At 38.1% G+C, this 24,895-nt stretch overlaps 2 protein-coding genes across 7 annotated transcripts in view; one reads left to right on the plus strand and one right to left on the minus strand.

Annotated features, from left to right (window-relative positions):
* The window catches only part of RBKS (ribokinase), a 68,129-nt gene extending 55,353 nt beyond the window's left edge, over nucleotides 1-12,776 (minus strand). For 2 of the 3 annotated variants that reach the window (XM_081156561.1, XM_081156560.1), the window contains exon 1: nucleotides 12,573-12,724. In XM_081156561.1, coding sequence (XP_081012687.1) covers nucleotides 12,573-12,661 — 89 coding nt within the window. In that variant the 5' untranslated portion in view covers nucleotides 12,662-12,724. Of the gene's footprint in view, nucleotides 1-12,572 lie in introns of all 3 variants that reach the window. The other variant, XM_081156559.1, reaches the window with a different exon arrangement.
* Nucleotides 1-24,895, plus strand: part of BABAM2 (BRISC and BRCA1 A complex member 2) — a 316,065-nt gene that overhangs the window by 12,709 nt on the left and 278,461 nt on the right. For 2 of the 4 annotated variants that reach the window (XM_081156557.1, XM_081156556.1), the window contains 2 exons: nucleotides 4,289-4,368; nucleotides 16,405-16,556. In XM_081156557.1, coding sequence (XP_081012683.1) covers nucleotides 16,429-16,556 — 128 coding nt within the window. In that variant the 5' untranslated portion in view covers nucleotides 4,289-4,368; nucleotides 16,405-16,428. Of the gene's footprint in view, nucleotides 1-4,288; nucleotides 4,369-13,021; nucleotides 13,156-16,404; nucleotides 16,557-24,895 lie in introns of those variants that run through there. The other 2 variants (XM_081156555.1, XM_081156558.1) reach the window with 2 other exon arrangements.

A 24,895-nucleotide genomic window follows, 5' to 3' on the forward strand; every position in this document is an offset into this window, starting at 1 on the left:
CCACTGTACCTAGAAATCAATTTACTTTGCAACAGTATTCTTCCATTTCCTCTTCCTAACCTTTATGCTACTATTCTCATACATTTTACTTCTATATAATATAAACTTTACAAGTGTTATTATTATTTAAACTTTCAATTGCCTTTTAAAGAAATTAAGAAATGAAGAAGAAAAGTCTTTGTATTTACCATTTCTGGGGCTCTTCATTCCTTTGGGTGGATCTGAGTTTCTACCTAGTATCCTGTGGTCCCACCTAAAGAACTTCCTTCAATGTTTGTTACAGTGCAAGTTTCTGGTAATAAGTTCTTTCAACTATTGTTTTTCTGTCTTTATTTCCCCTTCATATTTGAAGGATATAATATTCTATGTCAACAGTTTATTTTTCAAGCACTTTAAAGATTTTTTATGGCTTGCATTGTTTCTGACAAGAAGTCTGCAATCAATCTTTGTTCCTCTATATGTAATGTGTGTTCTTTTCCTCTGGACAACTTTAAGTTTCTATTTATAATTGGTTTGCAGGAATTTGATTACAATGTGCTCTGATGTGGTTTACATTATGCTTATCTGGCTTGGGGTTCATTGCAATTCTTAGATCTAGACATTTATAATTTTCATAAAATTTGAAAAATTTTCAGTCATTATTTCTTAAAATTTTGTGTCTTTCCCACTCTATTCTTCTTTGACTCCAATTACACATATGGTAGACCACTGTGTATTTTGTTCAGTCATTTTTTCCCCCTATGCTTCAGTTTAGATCATGTCTATTACTGTCTTCAAGTATACTGATCCTTTCTTCTGTAATATCAATTCGACCGATAAGCCCATCAAGTGAATCTTTAATTGCAGATGTATTTTTCAGTTCTTAAACCTCTATTACATCTTCCACTTTTCTCCTTATTATGTTCATGTTTTTAATTCCGAGCATATTTTTAATGGCTCTTAAAATTTCTTTCTGCTAATTCCACCATCACTGTCATTTCTGTGTCAGTTTTGACTTTTTTTCTTGGTTTGTATCACATTTTCCCAATTCTTTGCATAACTAATGATTTTCATTGGATGCTGAATATTGCAAATGTTACACTGTTGAGCATCTTAATTTGTTGTGTTTTTCCAAAGGGTTGAACTTTGTGTTTTTTTTTCCATGCCGTTAAGTAATTTGAGGATCTGTTTGATTCTTCTGAGGATTGTTTTGAGATTTGTTAGGGTGAGTTTAGGGTAGCGTTTATTTTAGGGCAAGTCCACCCTTCTACTAAGTTGTGGATCTTTACCGAATGCTCTCTGGCTGTCTAGAACTCAACACCTCCCCTTCCTGTATGATTTCTGGGAAATGTTCAGAACTCTCTAGTAGTTGCCTGGCTTTGTTGAGTTTCTATGTATTTCCATTTAGTAACAGACTTTAAGGGGACTCCTATGCAGATTTCTGGACCTTTCCCTGATTAGCTCCTTCCTCTCCAGCACATGTTCCCATAAATTCTAGCCACCTGAGTCTCCCTAAGCTATAAACTCAGTTTTCTTAACTCACTGATATTGCCATGATCTCCTTGATTTCTTCCTCTCTGGGCCATGGTCAGTAATGTGCCTCCAGGAACCACCTTATTTGTTTCTTTTCTCTTCTGGATAACATACCTGTTGTTCAATAGGTGAAACAGTTGCTTCATATATTTTGTTTCATGTATGCCCCATTTTCTAGTTATTTATGATGGGAAGGTAGGTCTGGTACTAATTACTCTAACATGGTCAGGAAGTAAGTATTTTTTGAATGAATTGTCTATACTTTAAAAGAATATAGATAGTTGGGAGGACAGATGCCTATGTACATAATAAATCATATGGTGAGGTGAGAGCAGGGCAAAGGTACTGTGTATGATTGTAGCCCAAGGAGAAAAGTAAACCAGTTATTAAATAGGAATATGGTCAGAATAATGGTGACAAAAAGGGGCCACAACTTCATTCTTTTTTTTTTTTAAATATATCTTTATTGATTTCAGAGAGAGGAAAGGAGAAGGAGAGACAGATAGAAACATCAATGATGAGAGAGTCATTGATTGGCTGCCTCCTGCATGCCTCCAATTGGGGATCGAGCCCGCAACCTGGGCATGTGCCCTGACTGGGAATCGAACTGCGATGCCCTGGATCATAGGTTGATGCTCAACCGCTAAGCCACACCTGCCAGGGCAATTTCAGTAATTTTTAAATTCCAAAATGACTTCTGTCACCACGTTGTAATGATCTAGGCTACTTCTTCCTGTCGTCTGCTGGTGTAGGTTAAAGAAATACAAATGGAATTAACTTGATCCTAAGCAAAATATAATTAGAAGGATGAATCAGTAGACAAAAATGTATTCTGGAACCAATTATTACAAATTTTAATTTATCTACTATTTTTGGATTTTGATGCTTATGCTTCTTTGGAATTCCCATCATCATGAATATCAAGAGCTGATTATATTTGAGCGTCACAATACATTTGTAAAATGTTTTGGCGTAGGTCTTATCACCTCTGTTTTAGGGAGAAAATGAGAATTTGAAACAGTAATGGCTTATCAAAATGCACATAGCTGTTAGGTGGTTGAGTCTAATTTTAATTCAGGTCTTATGATTCCATTGCTATGGTCTTTAAACCATACTATGCTATTTTCTTTGACAATTAGCTTTCTCTCAAACTTTTTTATTTTTATTTTTTAAAATTTATCTTTATTGTTGAAAGTATTACAAATGTCCTCTCTCAATTTTTTAAAATGAGAACTTTTAAGATCTACCTTCTTAGCAACTTTCAAATATGCAATACAGTATTAACTATAGTCACCTTGCTGTGCAATACATCCTCATGACATTTACTTTATAACTGGAAGTTATAAAATGGTACCTTTTGACTCCCTTTTGCCTGTTTTGCCCACCCTCCCACCACCTGTCTCTGGCAACCACCCATCTGTTCTCTGTATCAATGAGCTTGTTTTTTTTTGGTTTTGATTTTAGATTCCTATGTAAGTGAGATCATATGGTATTTGTCTTTCTCAGTCTGACTTATTTCACTTAGCATAATCCCCTCAAGGTACATCCACGTTATTGCAAATGCAATATTTCCTTCTCTTTTATGGCTAAATAATATTCCATTGTGTGTGTGCATTGCATTTTCTTTATTTTTCCGTCTATCTGTCAATGGATGGACACTTATGTTGTTTCCATATCTTGGTTATTATAAATAATGCTGCAATGAACATAGAGGGGAAGGCATCTTTTTCAGTTAGTGTTTTTGATTTCTTTGGATAAATACCCAGAGAGGAATTGCTGGATCATATGGTAGTTCTACTTTTAATTTTTTGAGGAACCTCCATACTGTTTTTCATACTGGTCGCACCAGTTTACATTCCCAGCAACAGTGCATGGGGTCCCCTTTTCTCCACACCCTCTCAGTACCTCTTATAGTTTGTCTTTTTGATAATTGTTCTAATAGGTGTGCCATAGGACCACGTTGTGGTTTTGATTTGCATTCCCCTGGTGATTACCGATGTTGAGCATCTCTTCGGGTACCTTTTGGCCATATGTATATCTTCTTTGGAAAAATGTTCAGATTTTCTGCCCATTTTTAATCAGATTTTTTTTTTGCTATTGAATTGTATGAATTCTTTACATATTTTGGATTTTTCCACTCTTAGTTTTGACTATAATGTTGGACAGTCCATAGATATTACAAATATTTGCTTAACATTATAAATATGAGCATAAATATTAACAAACTCTATATTAAAAATAACCTCAATAGTTCATTCATTCCTCTACTTCTTTTGGCTGTGACATTAACTGATGTTACAGGGGAGAGAGTGGCAGCCTCCACTACAATGTCATAATAGAGTTCATTCTTAAATATCAATATTTCAAATCTCTTTTCATAGCCGATGCCCTATGCCTAGAAAGTTCTTTCCCTGCTTCTGTGAGCTTATCCATATGCATTCTTTAAAATTCAACTCAGATATTGCCTCCTCTAGGAGTCTGAATGTAACAGCGTGGGGTTGTTGCCCTGCCTCTGTGTTCTAGCAGTCCATGCATGTTTCTCTCATAGCATGTGTCACATTCACTTCTGTATCACTATGGCCTAAGACTGTGGCTATATACATCATGTGTCCAATAAACATTTGTTAAAATATATAATACATTAATTGTGCCAGACACCATTTCTTGAGTGTTGATCGTAAGATAAACACTGCACTAAGCACTTTATGATCACTAAATCACTTGATCCTTACAATAACCCCATGAAAAAGTTATTATTTCTATCTCTGTTTTACAGATAAGGAGAAGAAGAGTTAGATAAAAAAACATACCCAAGTTCACCCAGTAGAAGATGGCAGAGCCAGGATTCAAACCAAGGTTGGTCTGACTCCAAAACCCATTATAATATATTATTCACAAATGTTTTCAAAGTCCCTTGGATCCATCTAAATTTCATGTTTTTATAATTTCTTGTGAATTTCTGGTAGCTATACTTCTGAACAACACTGGAGTTTTGCAAATTGAACCAAGATGCTAAGATGGAAAGACCAAATAAGGTGCTCCTTTCCCTAGATCTCAGAAGGAATTAAGTTAATGAACAAAATGTTCTCAAATTTAACTTTTCTTCTTAAACCCTTGGGCTCACTACTCTGTGTAAATTACAGTTTAATAGAAGAGAAAATATAATTTCATGTGAAATATGGATACAGTTAACTTAAGCTTAACATTCTTTGGTATTGTACAAAAAGCATCATGACTTCCTTGTGCTCTACAACCTTAATGAGTTTGATAAACTGTATTCTAAAGAGTAGTTTATTGTAAAATAACATGTTTGAAATGAATCCAAATACATTAGAACTCACATTAAATGTGAATGGATTACATTCTCCAGGTTAAAAAAAAAAAAATTACAGTCATAAAAAAAAAGAAATATAACAGAACCAACAGAAAGACTAAATCCAGCTATGTGCTCTTTATAAGACACTCACCTAAAACATAAGAACAGAGAAAGTTTAAAATAAAAAGATGGAAAAAGGTGTATCTGGCAAATACCAACTAAAATAAATCCAGATAGCTTTATTAGTGTCATCCAAAGTGACAGAGTACAAAGAAATAAAGATGATTACTGACTTTAACCAAAAGATTAAATTGAGCAGCAAAAGGTTCTAATTCTAATACAATAAAACTGTATATATATATGTGTGTAATACACACACACACACACACACACATACACACACCCCTCTATGAGAAAGTGACAAATTTACCATCATGGTTTGTAATTTTAACACAGTTCCTTAAGTAACTGACAGATCAATCAGACCAAAAGTCCGGCTGGCCTAATGAACATATATAAAACACCATGGCTGTCCTGGCTGGTTTGGCTCAGTGGTTGGAGTGTCGGCCTGCAGAATGAAGGGTCCTGGGTTCGATTCCACCCAAGGGCATGTACCTTGGTTGCAGGCTTGATCCCTGGCCCCAGTAGGGGCACGTGTGGGAGGCAGCCAGTCGATGTGTCTCTCACATCGATGTTTCTCCCTCCCTCCCTCCCTCCCTCCCTCCCTCCCTCCCTCCCTCCCTCCCTCCCTCCCTCCCTCCCTCCCTCCCTCCCTCCCTCCCTCTCTCCTTCCCTCCCCTCTTCCCCTTTCCCTCCCCCCCTTCCACTCTCTCTGGAAAGCAATGGAAAGAATATCTTCAGGTGAGGATTAAAAAAAATACAAAATGAAAAACTAAAACACCATGGCTAATACCTATCAAATAATAATTTTTCTAATGTATGCATTGAACATTTACAAAAATCAACCAGGTACTAGGCTATAAATAAAGTCTCTTCAAATTCCAAAGAATGGTCTGTTTAGAAAATATTTTCTGACTGTAACAGGTTAAGTTAGAAGTTAATAAAAAGATATATTAAAAAGCTCCATATGTAAAGAGATTTAAAAAATGCTTTTAAATAGCTGATGGGTCAAAGAAGACATAATAATGTTACTTAAGAAGTAGTGAAAATTCTTGAGTTTCAGTTTTATATCCCACATATGAATGAAATCATATAGTTCTTAGCCTTTTCTGACTTAGCATAATATTCTCAAGGTCCATGCACGCTGTCGCAAATGGCAGTACTTAGAAAACTCAGAGACACAGACAACGGTGTGGTGGTTTCCACGGGGAAGGGAGTGGAAGGGTGGTAGAGGGTAAAGGGGGCCAAATATATGGTGACAGAAGGTGATTTGACTATGGGTGGTGGGTACACAGAGCAATATACAGATCATGTATCATAGTAATGTACACTTGATTCCTATATGACCCTATTAACCAATGTCACCCCAATAAATTTAATTTTTAAAAAAGTAGTGAAAACTAAATTATAGTGGTTTTCCCCTTCCTGAAAAGCATGAAGCATAGAATTATTTTGTTTCATAAGATGAGATTCTTTCTAAGAACTACACTTTCTAGGTCTTGTCCATTTGGGAAAGCTGTCAGCATTAGGGTTTGCCCATAAAGGACCAGGAAACAAATGCTTGACTCATGTCCATTTTACTTGACAGCTGTTTTCAGCTATTTTACCCCCTAAATATTTATTTAACCTCTTTCCTCTTATTTATCCCCATCACTACTGTCCTGGGTCAGGCCTTCATCATCTCTTGTAAAAACAGTTACTTTGCCTTTCAAATGGGTCTCCCTGTCTTTAGGAAGAATGCCTTTGATACCTTCAAAACACTGCCTTCTTTTGAATCTGCCTCTGGCACTTGGTAAGCTTTGTGAAACACAAATCTAACCACATCACTCCTGTACTTCGAGCCCATCACTGCCTCCCAGGCGTGCAGAATAAAACCAAGAACCTGAGCATGGCTAACAGGGGCCTTAATCCACAGGCCCAGGGGCTGCTGTCCCTGCCCAGCCCGTGCACAACCACATCTGTGACTCCCTCCTCTTTTTTGCTGGGCTAGCGCCTGCTTATTTGTCAAGACTTGACTCTGGAGACATTTCATCCAGGAACTTTTTCCTGTGTTCCCACAGGACCTGCAAGTGCTTACAATACTGTACTACCATGATCTATTTTTCTGCCTGCCTTCTTCCTTGGACTGTAAGTTCCTCAAGAACAGTGGCCATGTTTTATTAACTGCAATATCCTAGGACTGCAGTGCCAGCCTTTCATTTCATACAGGTCATCAAAATACCGGAGCAACTTTCATCACCAAGCCTCCTTACCTTGCTCTCCCAAGAATGCAGACACTGGGGCACACAGAGCTGGCAAAGGAATGGATTATAAAGGGGCTGCTTGAACATACCTCACAGGACGTGTGATTTACATTTTAACGTATTTTCTCTGAAGGGACCAAAATTAGCAATTTCCCATGAGTGATTTCTTTTGATATTAGGGAATTCAGTTGATGGAAACATGTTTAACAAAATACTAATTTAAATATTGATTGGTAACCAATAAGCAACTTGCAAGACAACTTAAGGGGCAGAAAGAATAATAAAGGATATTATATTCCTCTAATATTGGGAAAGCATGATAACTTTTTGGACCAATATACCTTTGGCTTTTGCTTTCCTGAAATTGTGACTGCAAAAGATTTTTACGTTCTAAATATGACAAGTCAAGGGGCTTCTGGTGCAATGCAGGTTAGAGGGTAACTAACATCACACACATTCTAGATACAATATAAAATTTTGGCTGATTTTTTGTCTTTTCCTTTTTAAAATTTTTTAGTAACATAGGTTCCATGTTTCATCCACTTTGGATCTAAAAGTTTCTAAATTCACTTATTCCACTATCCAATTAAAATCTTTTAAGAACTAAGCAATCATTTCCTGACTTGCCAAGGATTAAATTTGGATGCTTGACTGAACATGAGCCTTATCTCTCAAGCCATCACTTTTAATTGGAACATGTAACATAGGGTTTTAGTTGACGTCATAGTCTATTGCCATGGAAATGTAAACATGGGTTTCTATTAGACTTGTCTCAAAGCAAGTTTTAGTGGTAGAGAAAGACTGGGAGACAGGAGATAAATTACGTAAAAAATATGTTATCCTCTAAATGTTGGAGTGCCCTTGAAGCTCAGACCCTCAGTGATCTCATCCTGCCTCATGGCTTTAAATACCATCTTTACACTGATGACTCTCAAATTTATATCTCCAGGGGGTCTCTTCTCTAAAATCTGAACTCATACATCTGTTTTCTTGACTGCTTCAGTCTAATAGGCACCTCAAATCTCACCTGCCCACCCTAAGCTCCTGATATTGCCCTCTCCCTACCCAACTTGCTCTGCTCACAATCTTCTGTATCTCAGCAAAGGTAACTTCCCCTTCCGCTTTCGGAGACCATAGAATTTGGAGTAATCCTTGACCTATCTCGCACTCCTCAGCAAATCCTGTCAGCTCTACATTCCAGATACAATCCAAAGATGCTCACTGCTCCCCATGTGCACTGCTTTCAAGCTACCATCCTTTCTTGCCTAGATTGTTGTGATTGATTCTGAACTGGTTTCCCTGCTTCTGCCCTTGCCTTCCTTTAGTCCATTCTCAGCTGGCTCCCAGTGATTATATTAAAATGTAAGTCAGATTATGTCACTCCTTTGCTCAAATTCACCAATGGGTTTTCATCTCATTCAGCTTTTAACCATCATTTTCTTCCTCAGCCACATGGAACTCCAGTAGTTCACTGGTCCTAAGAGGCATGGTCCTACCTCAGGACCTTTGTACATGAGAAGCGCCAGCTATCTGTATGGCTCGCTTCCTTTATTCCTTCAGGTCTTTAGTCAAAATCAGCTTCTCACCCCCCTTTGTGCTTTATTTTCCTCCTTAGCATTTATCTAACATACAATATATTTTACTTTTTCTACTAATACTGTTTCTTCCACTAGGATATAAGCTCTATGAGGCAGGGAGTTTGGGCTGTTTTTTTCATTGCTGTATCCTTTGCACCTAGGAAAGTGCCTGGCACATAGTATAAAAACCAATTAATACTTGTTGAATGAATAATTGAAAAAATGTGTGATACATGTCATAAGAAATAAAGATTAGTGCAAGCATGATTAATCAAGGCCTGTAAGCCCAATGTCCTAAAAAGTTCGTTATTGGTTTTTCATGGTAATCTGTCTTTGGAGGAACTGACTTAATTTTCCATAAGAACAGGCTTGATTTATTTTAGTAATGTGGAACTTCAGAGATGAATGTTAGAGAAGGAAGAGAATGATGATAAATACAGGTAGATATTAAATAATGTTCACTGTTTGCCATGTTAGATGAGCTAATGATTTAAAAAATTAGCACAGAGCTTACTATTCATAGAGGACTAAACTTAGAAGTGAATTAAAAAAGTAGCTCATTGATTGAATTAGCAGTGTCTGGCACACAGTAATGTAATATATAAAGTGAGTTGGACTTGGATGCCATCCAAGAGGGCTTAGTTACTGAAGTAGTTTTATTTCTAGTGATTCTACAATATAGACATGGGTGTCCAGACTGGTTACAGTTAAACTTAGAAATAAAGAATAGTAATGAAGACACTATCTTTAGACCTGAAAATTACATACTACAAGCTCTCAAATGAAGTGTAGATGAAAAGAGCAATAAATACTAGAGTTAGAGGTAGAATGATAAAATGGAAAGATAAGGTTGGGAAACCTGGATTCCAGCTTTCACTATGCACTAATTGGCTGTGTGATTTGGGGTGGGTTATTTAACCTCTCTAAGTACTATAAACATTTTGACTTTAAGCTTAACCACTGTGGTAGGCAGAATAATGCCCCCCTCCACCCCTCAGCCTGACCCAAAGATGTCCACATCCCAATGCCCAGAACTTGCGTATATGTTATGGTACATGACAAGGGGTAATTACGGTCGCTAATAAGATGCCTTAGAATAAGGAGATTATCTTGAATTATTTGTTTGGGCCCAGTATAATCACAAGGGTTCTTAAAATGTAGAAGAGGGAGGCAGAAGTGCAAGTAAGTGTCAGAGTGACGCCACATGAGAAAGACTTGACTGACCATGCTGGTTTCGATGGAGGAAGGGGCCACGAGTCAAGGAATGTGGGCAGCCTCTAGAAGATGGAAAAGGCAAAATCACAGATTTCCCTTAGAGCCTTCAGAAAGGAACACAGCCCTATAGACACCTTGATTTTGGCCGGGTGAGATCTGTGTCAGACCTCAGACCTCTAGAATTGTATTAAATTTGTATGGTTTAAGCCATTAAATTTGTGATAACTTGTTACAGTAGCAATAGGAAACTAATACAATCATGATATGTATCATAATTAGCAAAGCTGGACTCAAGTTTATCACAGATGCAGGGTTTTAACTAAAGATCCTATACTCGGGTATTTTGTAAAGATCTTCAGAGGCAGAAGTAGTCTGATACCAAGTGAAGTTTGTAGAAAAGTCATGGGAGAGAGTCTATAGGGGAATACAATTTTTACTAGTGATTCATGTGAAGAGTAGATACCTTTTATGAAGGAAAGAAAATGGCAAGAGAAGAGACATTAGAGAGGTGATCCACAATTTAAGATCTCATTTACTCAACTATAATCTGAAGGGCTGGGATAAGTAATTTCTAAATTCCTCTAGCTCTGAAATGAGATTTAAAAATCCTGACAGATGCCAACATGGGTCTTTGACACCCCACCCTCCCCAAAGTTAAAGAATATTCATTTTAGGAAGTACCATAATTACCTTTAATGTCTGATGGCCAAGCTTCGAAGAAAGCTCTGACTTAGTTTAACAAGAAAGTGGCTCTGAATTTTGACCCTGGCACTCTTATTTGGGTTGGTTACTTGGGAAACTTGTTTAGCTTTCTTACTCTTCTGCCACTTCACCTATGGTAAAAATTTAGCAAGATGGATTTTCTAAAGAATAAATTATTTTAGATGTCTGAAGGTTTATTGAAGGTTTGTTATTCCTTTAGGTAACAAACTTTCAATATCTTTGATGGAACTATTTCTAAAAAGAAACACATGCCCTACATTTACATAAGTTGTAATGGGTACCATATTTATCTTTTCTTGAAAAGAGTCATATTACTAACATCAATTACTATATTGGGCTATAAGACAATGATGCTCCAGAGAACAGTGAGCAAACTATGGCCTGAAGGCTGTTTTTGCAAGGCTTGGGGGATAGGAATAGTTTTTACATTTTGAGAGTTGTTAAAAAAAAGAAGAAGAAGAAAGAATTGACCCTAAATATTTATTATCTGGCTCTTTACAGAAAGGTTTGCTGACTCTTGCTCTACAAAAAGATGTGTAGGCCTCTTGACAACTAGACTGAATGCTATACTCTGTCGCCAAAGGAAGCACATCTATCTTGGCACAGTGTCTAACAAGGTAGCTCAAATATTTGTGGAAAAACAAAGGCTACTGGCATTTAAAATTCTTTCTTTCTTTCTTTTTTTTAACTTCTTGTTAGACTTTCCCATTCACTTTCAGGCTTCGGGCAATCACTATTATCTGCCCCTAGTAGTCTCTCCCCTTTCTACTCTCCAATTTTCTAATTTCAGCCTGGAATGTGAGCTTATAAACATTTAAGCCATGTAAGATTAAATTGGTTATGTGAAGACCCTAAAACTATTTTCCAGGTAAAACACAGGCAGTTTGGCACAGGGATTTGGTGACTTATTTTCATTGTCTCAAGGCCTTTTTATTTCCTTCCAGGTTTTCTGCTATCCTTTGGAAAAGAAAGGTTGCAGGACATGTGAGGTCTTACTGTAGTATGTCTGATCATTTAAAATTGTTATAATATAAAAGTAGCACTGTATCTGAAGACCTATTCACTAAAATATTAAACTGAAGCAATCTGGGTGGTAGGATTTTCTTGGAATACTTGATCTTTATTTTTCTTATTTTTTTTCTTTTTACAACGAATACTACTTTTATAACCAGAAAAGTCACTTTCACTAAAAAAGAAGAAAAACTGAAAGGATCTCCCCATCTAATCTCAATTATTTTCATTTCTCGTATTTTCTTTTGTTATTGGATCACTTTTAAAAATGGATGTAAATATTGTGTTTACCGGTTTTTATTTTGACTCACACTTGGGTTGCCATAGGTAATCCATGGTTACTATATTACTATAAAATAAGCTGTAAATATGAAATACTGCAGGAACGCCAACAATCAATATGGTGAAAGGTGACTGATCGCCTTTTTGACCTCTGATCCACTCATTTTATACAAGTTCAGACGAAGAATACCCAACGTGGATAGTGTTAGGGGCCGCAAAAACCCTTTACTTCATTTTACTTCATTCACGACAACCCAATGAGGCCGGCACATCACATTCTTGGGGGTAAAAGGACTTCGCCAAACTCACTAGGCTAGTCAGGGGAGAGGCTCGGCAGCCTGGTCAAGGAAACAGGAATAGGGCTTTGGAGGCGCTTCTAGAACCATCAGAGCATTCACTACACCCTGGCCTTTAAGTTCCCTCGCCTGCCAAACTTATGCTACCTCCTGCACCCCACGGCGGGCTGGGGAAACCTGTAGCTCACACCAAAAGCTAACACTCTCCATCCCCAAAGCCCCGGTGCCACCCGCTCCCTCCCGCAAGCCGGACTCCGCGTCCTGGCCCCAGACTAACCTGACCAGGTCGGTCATGCAGGAGCCCACCACCACCACCGCGGCCACCTCCTCCTGCCACTGCCTCCCGGGGTCCCCTGACGCGGCCATCGCTCAAAGGAAGTGCTCTCCAATCTGGAAGCTGCCCTTTGCCCTTTGCCCGACCCCGTAACCACGGACGCCGCTCTTCACTCCCCAACTACCCGGGCCTTCCCGGAGCCTCGGCGGGTCGCCCACCTGAATGCCCGAAATAACCCCGCCCACCAACTGCCCCCAGTTCTTCCAGGAATTGTCTCCCCGCACCGCCTCCCGTACAAGGCCCTTCAGCTAGTTCCCGACTCCGCGCTGCGCGCCGCGCTGGAGGAAAGCGCTGCAGACGGAACTTTCAGGCACTGCGGGGACGCCTCCCCGGGAACCGGGCTCGTGGCGGCCGGGCGCGCGCACGCCGCTCGGCTGGGCCGCAATGGGGGCGGGGCGGGGCGGACGTCCGGGTGCGCGCACGCATCGGCCCGCGGTGCGCGCGCAGGTCGGTGCGTCGGTCGGGGGCGCGCTCGGGTAACCTGTACCCCACGTAGTCGCCGGTTACCGAACGGACTAAGTTCCAGGTACCTAGGCTGGGGCTGGTGTGGGGCGGTTGGATCCCGAGTCGCACAGGTGGTGCCGAGGACCGTGGTTTAAACGTGCCCCGAGCTCGCCTCCCCTCCTATAGAGAAGGAAGGCCCCTGTTCCAGAGATGCCCTGCTCATCCCCATCACGCTGGTCCCCTCACGGACGAGACTCCGAGGCCAGGAGTTACCCTTTCTCCTTCCCTAGCCCGCCCCCGGTCTCCGTTGGCCTGACTTCTTCCCCCTTTTCCCTAATGAGGGGATCATAAACCCTGGGAGAAGGGAGAGTGCCCCTTTTAAACGTCTCCGAGACTGGGGTGGTCATTTTTTGGGTCGTAGCCGGCTTGTTTTTCTGAGTGCTGCCCCTTGGAGAAATGACTTCCCCAGTGTAACTTCCCTCGTGCGCCCTATGACGTTGACGTGACGCAGCTGGACGCTACCTCTTTCCGTTCCATGACGTCAGCAGGGCACATGTTTCCGTGTTTGTCATCCCATCTTAATTGCAAGAAACTGGACGATGCTTTAGACGTCTTTGTATTCACCAGACGGCCAGTCAAGGGACCTTATGTGACCTTAGTTTGAGGCAGCAGACACCTTTAAAATTTGCATTTCTGCATCCTCCTCATGTAATATGTCAAAATCAGGAAATACAAATTGCCTAACTAGCATTCAGGGGAGGCTGGCCGTCATAAATTTTTGCCTGTGATCTATTACAGTGCTGAGATGTGTAAAAGCTGCTACTGAGGGATGATCCCCCCAGTCCCTTACTCAAAATGACTGCACCAAAGGACCATCATCTATTCTGTGACCTCTGATTTTGGAGCATTTTTTCCCTCTCTTTTAGAGAAGTCACAGCACCTCATGGTTGAAACAGATTTTAACACTGCATGAAACCTTGAACTGTCAAAAAAATAGTATTTTGGCTGTTCTGGAAACAAAGACAAATTCATTCCTTCAGGTGTCATTCTGAGGTCATGACAGTTGCTGAAATGGAATGGGTTGTTGTCACCTTAAGTGTAGTTTGGCTTCTGGAGCAGGTTTGTTCCCTTTAGCATTTGACTAGTGCAGTCAGGCCAATTTCAACAGTAGGCCAGCAGTAGTCTAATTGGTTTCTAGTTGTAAAGCACCCATGAGTTTAAATTCATGCCATTTTGTCCAAATTTTACAAGATGTGTACTTTAAAAATTCACTTTGATGCTTTTCTCTTTGGTGATTAAAGTTATTTTTATTTGAGAGGAAAATGAGAATAGTGGACTTTGAGGGAGATCTAGATTTGAATTCTGATTCTTCTGCTTGCTAGGTTGGTGACTTTGAACAAGTTGGTTAGTTTTGCTGAGTATTAGTTTTCTTATTTGTGAAGTGGAAACTAATATTAACCCGAGGACAGGTTTGTTCAGGGGAAGTGAATGAAATTACAGAAAGAAGTGGGCAATACAGCGTTTGATACTGAGTAGATGTTCAGAATGTTCTGTTTTCCTTTTTCATAGAAATGAAATAAAATTATAATAGATATTTCCCATAATGAAAATTATGGGAAAAACAAGGAAGACTCATTTCGTAATGTAGGTGAGATTCCACCCCTCCAGGTAAGTATTTTTGTATTTGCTTGTGAACTAGATAATCAGTCATCCTATCAAGAACACTGACACCAGTGGTTAGTTAAAAAAGATAGAAATATTGCAGAATAGAAAAAATAGGCTTCAAAATGATAATATGGATTAGTATACTTTTCAAAGATATAAGTTACCTGTGTCATCTGTAAAGTGGGAACTCCTTACTGCCCAGGGTTGTGAAGATCAACTGTACTAATGTATATGGAAGCTCTTTATAAGTGATAAAGTGTTATAAAAATGCACATAACTTTTTTGATTGATAATACCATGCATTAGACATTTATTCTTACTTTGTGATGACATTGAAATGGTGGAGAGAGGTCATCTGTGGTCGGAAGAGGAGCCTGTTTTGTATTTGCAGAAAGGATAATTTGGGTACTAAAGTATAAAGCTTTTACTGTCTTAAAGATACTTCTGGGTGTCATTACCCAGAAGGGTCACAGTATTACTATTTTTTGAATAGTAATACTGCAGTTCTTCCCTTTATTACTGTCTGAAATGAGTAAAACAGGTGCTAGTTTTCAACATTTATTTTAGCAGGGACATGTAAGTCTTCATATGGTATAATATATGGAAACTAGAAGCAGAACATCATTTACTTGTAACTTGCGGGAAATTAATTGCTTTTGATGTGGGATTATCCTTTCAGATTGAGGAAGAAAATGATAATTTAAATTGACTTAGTCACCTCTGAAAGTAGAGACTTTCATTTAGAAATCTATTAAGAGGAATTCATGTGTTCCTTCCCCCTGCCCCATGGGTTTCCAGGTAGTATAGATATGATTTATTGGTTTTACTTTTGTACTTTCAAGTTCAAGAACTTAGTGCCTTATAGTCAAAGACTTTTAGATCCATGTTTGTGTTGCTGAACACCTGGATAGGTGTTGTTTTTATGATTTAATTGTTAAGTAGATTTTTGCTACATCTATTGCTCAGATATGCTGTGCTACCCTTGATCACATTTTTGAGGGCATATTACCTTCTCTCCATACCTAAATATTTCTCTAGCTTTTGTCTCCTTATTCACTTATTTATTTAAAAATGTTTATTGGGTGTTTAGTTTGTGATCTCTCTCCAGGAGAGAGATCACTAAGCAGGTGGTTATAATACACTGTGCAGGAACAGTTAATGAAGGGTATATCAGAAGAAGAAAATTTCTAGTAAGTAACAGTTGTAAGTAGGTTATGCTTGTTGTAGGTTTTTATATAGCATTATTAGCCAAGTTCTTATTCATAGAAGGAGGATTCCTGACCTAGTGATATGTGGGTTTTGTATGTTAGAGGGAGAGGATTGTCAGTGAAGGCTTCTTAAGGCCTCAACTAAAGTAGAACCTGCCAGTTGTAAGACAGAGTGGGACAGTTTTAAGTTGAATGTGGTAGTGTAGAAATCAGCTTTGGAAAGGAGGAGGGAATTGGATTTCAAGGGTTACCTCTGTTCCTGAAAAGCAGTGGTGTAGTCTATCCTAAGTAGGTGAATAGCAGGGAGATGATTTTGTTGGGAGAGGAGAGGCTGCTAAGACAGGAAATGTATTTATTCATGTAAGAGAAACTTCTGTGCTCTGTGCCAGTTTTCAGGAAGCTTGTTGTATGTAGTTCTTTTGGATACTCTGATCACTATTCTTTCCTTCTGCTTTCAGTGGTGATTTGCAAGTCAAGTTAAAATGTCCCCAGAAGTGGCCTTGAACCGAATTTCTCCAATGCTCTCCCCATTCATATCTAGTGTGGTCCGCAATGGAAAAGTGGGACTGGATGCTACAAACTGTTTGAGGATAACTGACTTGAAATCTGGGTATGTAACAGAACCAATCCAACCTTTACCTAATGAAACGCCTTTTTTGCCAGACTCATTAAAATTGGCCACAGAAATTCATCAAGTCATATGAGATCTCATCACATGCTGATTCAGTTGGTTTTGTCCAGTTCTTGACATTTTATGTTTTAAGTTGTTTTATTTGTGTTGTGGGCCTTTGCTTTATGACCATTGCTGTATGTCTTTTTGGGGGCACATGTCTTTGCTAACAGGGTACCATGTTGTGTGTAGCAAGTGTACTTTTCATTCACTGACTTGTTTTCTAGTTGTATCTTCTTTAATTCAGTATGCACTATAAGAGTTGGGTTTTGCCCTGGCTGGTTTGACTCAGCTATTACAGCGTTGGCCCGTGGACTGAAGGGTCCCGGGTTCTATTCTGGCCAAGGGCACATACTTCAGTTGCAGGCTTCATCCCCAGCCCTGGTTGGGGCACATGAGGGAGGCAACCAATCGATGTGTGTCTCCCACATTGATAGTTCTCTCTTTCTCCCTTCCACTGTCTCTGAAAAGCGATGGTAAAAATATCCTCAGGTGAGGGTTAAAAAAAAAAAAGAATTAGAGAAAAAAATGGCTTATTTCTGGGGTGTCACTTTTGGCATTTCCCTTTCTTTTAGATCAGCAGTGCTCACAGTTATAAGACTTGGGATCTACATTTGTGACTTCTATTAACGCTAACGGGCATGGGACACGGTATATATAGAAGGTATACAATGAGGAGACTGATTTTTAGAAATCCCAAGAACCAGTCTTGTTACTGTATATATCTACTTGCTCTTGAAGAGATGAGGTCTAACATCTCTATTCTAGATCTGCCTTACAGGAGGAATAGAAAAGCAAGAATCTATTCAAAATAAGATTTTTAAGAATAGCAGTTCATCTTTATTTCCCTTATGGCACCCAAATCTTCTTACCTTCTCTTAAGACTGTGTGTGTTTACAAACGCCATTGCTAGGCTGTCAGTATTTTAAAGACAGGGTTCTTGTTTGTTTTATTTTTATGCCTTCTTAAGGTCTATTGTGGTACCTTTGGCATGTAGTGTAGTAAGTAGGGGTTGAATGTATGAGATGTTTTCCTGGAGAAGTTGCTTGGTTTGGGGATCAGAGTGGTTCAGACTTGTGGCTCAGAAGCATGTTTATTGGTCTGGTAGTTTATTGCTTAAATTCTGTTACACATAACCCTTTTAAATGACATTCCCTAACAAATGAATTGACATTTTGGAAATTACAGCAAAGTGTATTACAGCACTGGGTTTAATCTTCTAGGTGGCATATATATTGAGACCTAGAAGGGCCAAAATTTTAATTTTAGGGAATTATTCCATGAGCCCACTGAATGTTTATTAGCTCTCTGCTGTGTTAATTTGATCACAAGCATATGCTATTTGTAAGATGCCATATTTTGTCATTTTTAATGATTTACTATTCTTGAAGATGTCTGAGTATTCAGCATTCTGGAATGATGCCTGGCTAATATAACAGAGAGGAAAGCAGAGCGGCTCACTGCAGCCTGTTGCAGCTGAGCCTTAATATCTTTTTTCAGCATATCACAGTGACTCAACCTTATTGGCACATGGCTGTGTTTGGGGCATCTGCTGTGACATCTCATCCACCCACAAGTACCTATCACATTTTTTGGTCCATGTTCTGAATCTCATCACTTAGTTAAAAGTAGAAACTCAGTGTATTTTGATTACTCAATAGAACAGTTTTAAAAAGATGAGTGTTGTAAGCTTTGAAGACTAATCTGAATTTGGCTGTATTACCCTCTCTAGCTGACAGTTCAACCTTTCTTTATTAGTCGAGTGCTTGGAAGGAAGCTTCTGCCCTGGGAGGCAATTTTAATTTTAAGATGGGCAACTTTTAACAATTTAGTTTCTAATTGTTCCCTTGGGGTTTTCATTTCACTTTCTTTTCTGTAATTTTCTGGGATCTATTTTCTGTCCTTTTGTGCATATCTTTATATGCTATATTTTCATTATGTAAAAATGTGTCTTTAAACAATATAGAGTATAGTCTTGTTTTGCATGTTTAAAAAGTTCGTACAAATGATATTATACTATATGTATTCTGCAACTTGCTTGTTTTTGCTTGGTATTAAGTTAATGAGATTTATCTTTCCATTTGCACTGTTATATCCAATTCCACTGTATGACTATGCCTTCAATTTTTTATTCATTCTCCTACTGATTGACTTGTAGGTTGTCTTAAATTTCTTTTGACAATGAATGCCATAATAAACATTCTTAAACCTTTGAGCAAGAAGATTATATATATATGGTAATATTTTCTAGGGCAGAGTTTTTTGAACTGGGTGTGTTTACCCATTAGTGGTTCTAAAATAAATTGAGTGAGTCATTTCAATATTTAAAAAATGAATGAAAATAGAATGGAAACTATCAGGATGTGTGACACGTAATAAGAATAAACTCTGGTTTGTGAATGTTTGTTTCAGTTAAATAAGTATGTGTGTATTGGGTCACAAGGTAAAATATTTGTGATGATCAAAAAAGTTTGAAAGGCGCCCCTCTGGGATACAGTTCTAAGAATAGAATTTCTGGCTTTTAGAGTATATGCAGCTTCTATTTTATTAGATATTGACAGATTGTATCAATTTTCTTCCATCAGAAATGAGAGTTTCCTGTATTTTATAGCCCCAACAATGCTCTGTATTGTCAGACTTAAATTTTTGCCAAGTTGGTGGGTGTAAAATGGTATCTTATTGTTTTAATTTGTATTTCCCTGATTACTAGTGTAGTGACTTATCTTTTCATATTCTTATTGCCAATTCAGATTTCTTTTTTGGGGGGAATATCCTTTGCCCATCTTTTTAGTGATTGTATTTTTGTATAGATTTTTTAAACATTCTTTAAATATTTTGGATACTGATCTTTTGGCAGTTACATGTATTACAGATATCTGTATTCAATCTGTGGTTTATATTCTTAATTTGTGCTCCTGATGTCCAGAAGTTTTAATTTTAATGAAGTCACACTTATTAATATTTTCCTTTTTAGTTTTGTGCCTGTGTGTGTGTGTGTTTGTAAGAGAGAGAAAGGGAGCATTTCAAGAAATTCTGTCCTACTCAAAAGTCATCACCCTCTTTTAAGAATTTTAAAGTTTACCTTTTTTGGCCTTTAAATAGAAGTTTATTTTTTTCTATAAAATATGTTGTGAGATAGGAAGGTAGTCATGTTCCCCCCCAACCCCCCACCCCAGCATCATTTATTGAAAAGGCCATCCTTTGCCTGTGGATCTCTAATGCTGCCTCTGTTAGGTCAAGTTTATATCACACATGATCTGTTTCTAGGCTTTCTGTCCTGCTATGTCAGCCTCATTGTCCTTGTGCCAGTTCTACACTGTCTTAACTATTACAACCTTATAGAGCTTTATAGAATGTCATGATAACTGGTAGGAAAAATCCTCCTTATCCATCATCTTCTAATTTTTAAAAATTATCTTGCTGAGCCATAAATACTTTTTGAAAAGCTCATTTAAATAGTTGCATACTGTTCTACTAGGACATACCATAATCCAGTTAGCAAAATCCCCTCTTTTTAACTCATCAGGAAAGGGAAGTGAAGAGAAACTGACCTCGCTGTTTGAGAATTGATTGTCAGGAAAGCTCGGAGGAAATGACATTTAAGTTGAATCATGAAAGATGAGAATAATTCAATGTGGAGAGCTGGGGAATTTGATGTAAAAGGAGAATACCATGTGTAGATGCAGGATAAAGCTTCACATATTCCAGGATCTGCAAGGCTCCTGTGGTTGGAATATAGTGAGAGGGCGAGAGGGAAATGAGATTCTGAAGATAGTCAGGGGCCAGGTTATGCAGACGTTGGTGGGCTGTATTTGAAAACTTGGGTTTCATTCTGGGTGGAATGAGAAACTATTAGAGGATTTTAATCAGAGTGACATTTTTTAATTTGTATTAAAAAAATCACTGGTTTTTATGTGAAAAATAGCTTGTATAGGATAAGGTAGACCAGTTAGCTGTCCATTACACTAGACGAGGTGAGAGATGATGGAGTATTAGAATATGGTGGTGCCCATGGAGATGGAAAGAAGGTGGTAGCTGGATTGTAAGCTGTTTAGAAGGTGCAGTCATGAGAATGTTGAATTTGAGGTGTGAGAGAGCTTGAGCAAATGGGTAGTGGTCATGCTATCTGCTGAGATGGGAAGATTGGTGGAGGAACCACTTTAATCTGGATTGATTGTTGTCTAGATGTTTCATGTAGCTGTCATTGTGGGTTTCCCTTTGCCTCTTTCCTGTGTTGAACTCCTATCTTACTTTCTTGTGTCCTCTTGCTTTGTTGGAGCATGCATACCAATAGCATCCTATGAAAGGGAAAGGAGGAGGTTCTGTTTTTGAGTTCCTGGAAGTCTGAAAATGTCTTTAATTCTACTTTTAAACTTGATTATTACAGTTAATTAATACAGTTAGTTAAATAGTTCATGGATCTTTTAACATTTCAAAGTGTTTTCACTTATTTTATATTTTGTACTTAGTATTTTGGGGGAAAAAGTCAAAGTGGTAAATATAGGCTTGTCCCAGTGAACTCTGAAATCACTGACTTTGGGAAGTTTTGCTAGGATTCCAGTCTTCCCACACAGTCTGGGATGCTAAGTGCTAGAATAAATCTGGGTCTGGAGTTTTAGGTGGTTGTGAATTTTGGGCTTTTCTTGCCTTGCAGTGATTTCATTTCAGGGTGGCTTCATTTGGTATGGAGGTTGGGGTAGGGGAAGAGGTGAAGAGAAGTAGCCAGTCTAATGTGTGAAGGAAAGGGTATAGAAAGTTCATTTAGTTTATTCCTAGGGTCCGTTTTGCATTGTTCAAGGAAACAAAAACACACTCCTACTGTTATCTTTGTCCCCTCTATTCTGTGCAATTTTAAGGTAATACTTTTTGACTAATTTTGTTTCATTAGAACAAAATGTTTGCCAAGTTCTTTAAGATTAGAAGATAAGTGAGGCTCTTGTAGTATATGGTAATAGGCACATACATTTGTTTTAGGGTTCCAAATTAATTATTCCTATGTCATCACTGTGTTCAAATGCCATGTATGCCTTATGCCCATGTAGAGCAGCCTCCTTTTTAGCATCCATGTTACTTGATTAATCTGTTTTTTTGGTGCCATGTTCTTGAGAAATAATTTTGTAATCTTCCTTTTCAGGGCCACATTTCCTGAGTAATTTGGTTATCTTTCTAATGACTTGTTATGAAAGTAGTTTTTCCCATTGACCTTGCTTCTCTTGACTTTTTGAAAAAATAATATCCTTTTTGTTTTCTGAAACAGTTTTTATCTCAACCTTTGGTCTTGCCAACTTATCGATAAGAAATGTTGAATCAAGTAGAAGTTTTAGAGAACATTTTGATGTTCCACTGTTAAGTAGGTATAATGCCCTCAGAACAATTGTTTTTTTGGTCTATGGACTCCTAACTCTTTTCATTTAAAAAACATTATTTAAAAATTTTTGTGGTTCAGTAAATTACTAATGTTCAGTTTGAGGCTTAGCATATACTTTCTTTTAATGTGGTAAAATGTACATAACATAAATTTACCATTTTAACCATGTTTAAGGGTGCAATTCAGTGGCATGAAATACATTTACATTGTTGTGCAGCCTTCATAACTGTCCATCTCCAGAATCTTTTTAATTTTGCAAAACTGAAACTCCGTGCCCATTAAACAATAACTCCTTATCTCTCCCTTTCCCCAGCCTTGGGCATTCACCATTTTAGTTTTTGACTATGAATTGGATTACTTTGGATATCTTATACAAGTGGAATTATGCAGTGTTTGTGCTTTTGTGGCTGGCTTATTTTACTTAGGATAATGCCTTCAAGGTTTATCCATGTTGTAGCATGTATCAAAATTTCCTTCCTTTTTAAGGCTGAATAAATATTCCATTGTATAAATATACCACATTTAGTTTATCCATTCATCCATCCATGGACACTTGGGTTGCTTCTACTTTTTGCCTGTTGTGAATAAAGCTGCTGTGAACATGGGTGTACAAATATCTGTTTGAGTTTCTGTTTTCAATTCTTTTGGGTATATTCCCAAATGTGGACATGCTGGACCATATGGTAGTTCTATGTTTAAATTTTTGAGGAATCTCCATACTGTTTTCCACAGTGGCTGTACAATTTTACATCACCACCAGCAATGCATAAGGGTTCCAGTTTTTCTGCCTCCTCACCAACAGTTGTTATTTTATTTATTTCTTGGTTAAATTTTTTTTTTTTTAAATGATAGTCATCCTAATGGATGTGAAATGGTATCTCATTGTGGTTTTTATTTGCATTTCCCTAATCACTAGTGATGTTGAGTATCTTTTCATGTGATGGTTGGCCATTTGTATATCTTCTTTAGAGAATTGTCTATTCAAGTCCTTTGCCCAATTGGATTTTGTTGATGAATTGTAGGGATTCTTTATATATTGTGGATATCAATCCCTTATCAGATATATGATTTGCACATATCTTCTCCCAGTTCAGAGGTTGCCTTTTTACTCTGCTGATAGTATCCTTTGATGCACCAAGCTTTTTTTTTTTTTTTTAAATGTAGTCTAACTTATCTATTTTTTCTTTTGTTGTCTGTTCTTTTGGTGTCATATCCAAGAAGTCATTGCCAAATTCAATGTCATGAAGCTTTTCCCTTATGTTTTCCTCTGAGACCTTTATAATTTTGGCTCTTGTGGTGATCCACTTTGAATTTAGGATTCGCATTTTCTGTGTATGGTGTACGATAAGGGTCTAGTTTCATGTGGATATCCATCTTCCCAGCACTCTGTGGAAAAGACAGTTTTCCCCCTTCTTAGCACTCTTGTTGAAAATCATGTAACCCTGTATGTGAAGGTTTATTTCTGTGCTCGCTGTTCTCCTCACAGTCAGTTTTTACGTCTTTCGTTAGGCTAGTACTGTGCTCTCTGGTTACCATAGCTCTGCTGTGGGTTTTGAAACCGGGAAGCGCAAGGCCTCCAGCTTTGTTCTTCTTTTTCGGGATTGTTTTGGCTATTCAGGCTCCCTGGAGCCTCCGTATAAACTTTAGTATATATGGCTTTTCTATTTCTGCAGAAAACGTCGTTGAGATTTTGATAGGGGTGGCCCAAAATCTGTTAATGGCTTTGGGTAGTGTTGACATCTTAATACTTAATCTTCAGTGAACACAGGATACCTGTGCCTCTTTAATCACTATCAGCAGTAAGTATTTTGTGATTTTTAGTGTCCAAGTCTTTTGTCTCCTTGATTAAGTTTATTCTTTCTGGTTTTTATAAATATATTTATTAAATCCATCTTTGTGCGTATTCATATAAGAAATAAAAGAACGTGTAAGTCAGAAAAGGATTCTGGGGATCAAAATAGTTCAGACGGAGAATTGAGATTCTAGGGAGACTGGCAAAACTGCAGAGCTAACAGGTCTTTAAGCATAATTCGGGACTCTGCAGGCCCTTACTTAGGCGTCTACATGCCTAGGATTTAAAACTGAGCTGTCTTTGGACTGTCTAAAAAATTATATGACTTACTGCTTATTTATGTTAGTAGTCATGTGGCAAGATTGGGTGACCCCTCCAAACTGTATCATCAAATTAGCTAATATCTTCTTATAAGGAATGAATCCAAGAATTTGTTGGAGTTACATCTGAATACAAATGAAGTAGTGTTACAAATTATGAACATCCAGACATAATCTGATGATAAATTTTAAGCAGTTAACTATATTGTTATTACTGTCAATTTAGCAGAGATATCAAAAGAACACTTGGAAAGTAATAAATTAATAGTGTTGTTACTGTAGTGGGGAAACCAAGGTGAATGGGGAGATTGGAGGACAGCAGTGTTTTAAAACTCTGGTGAAAAACCAGAGTTTAAAAAATGTTAAAAAAAATTTCTAGCCTAGACCGGGTGGCTCATTTGGTTGCAGTGCCATCCCATGTACCAAAATGTTGCATGTTTGATTTCCTGTCAGGGCACGTACCTGGGTTGTGGGTTTGATCCCTGGTCAGGCACATATGGGAGGTGACCCATTGACGTTTCTCTCTCACAATGATGTTTCCCTCCTCCCTCCCCCCTTCCTCTCTCAAAATCAGTGAAAACATATCCTCAGGTGAGGATTAAAACAATTTCTAGGCCCTGGCTGGGTAGCTCAGTTGTTTAGAGCATGGTCCTGATATGCCAAGGTTGCAGGTTTGATCCCCTGTCAGGGCATATACATACAACAATCAACCAATGAATGATAAATAAGTGGAACAACAAATTGATGTTTCTTTCTCTCTCTCTGTCTCTGTGTCTCTCTCTCTAAAAAAATCAACTAA

Source organism: Miniopterus schreibersii (genome assembly GCF_964146895.1).
Source record: "Miniopterus schreibersii genome assembly, chromosome: 13".
Taxonomy (NCBI): Eukaryota; Metazoa; Chordata; class Mammalia; order Chiroptera; family Miniopteridae; genus Miniopterus; species Miniopterus schreibersii.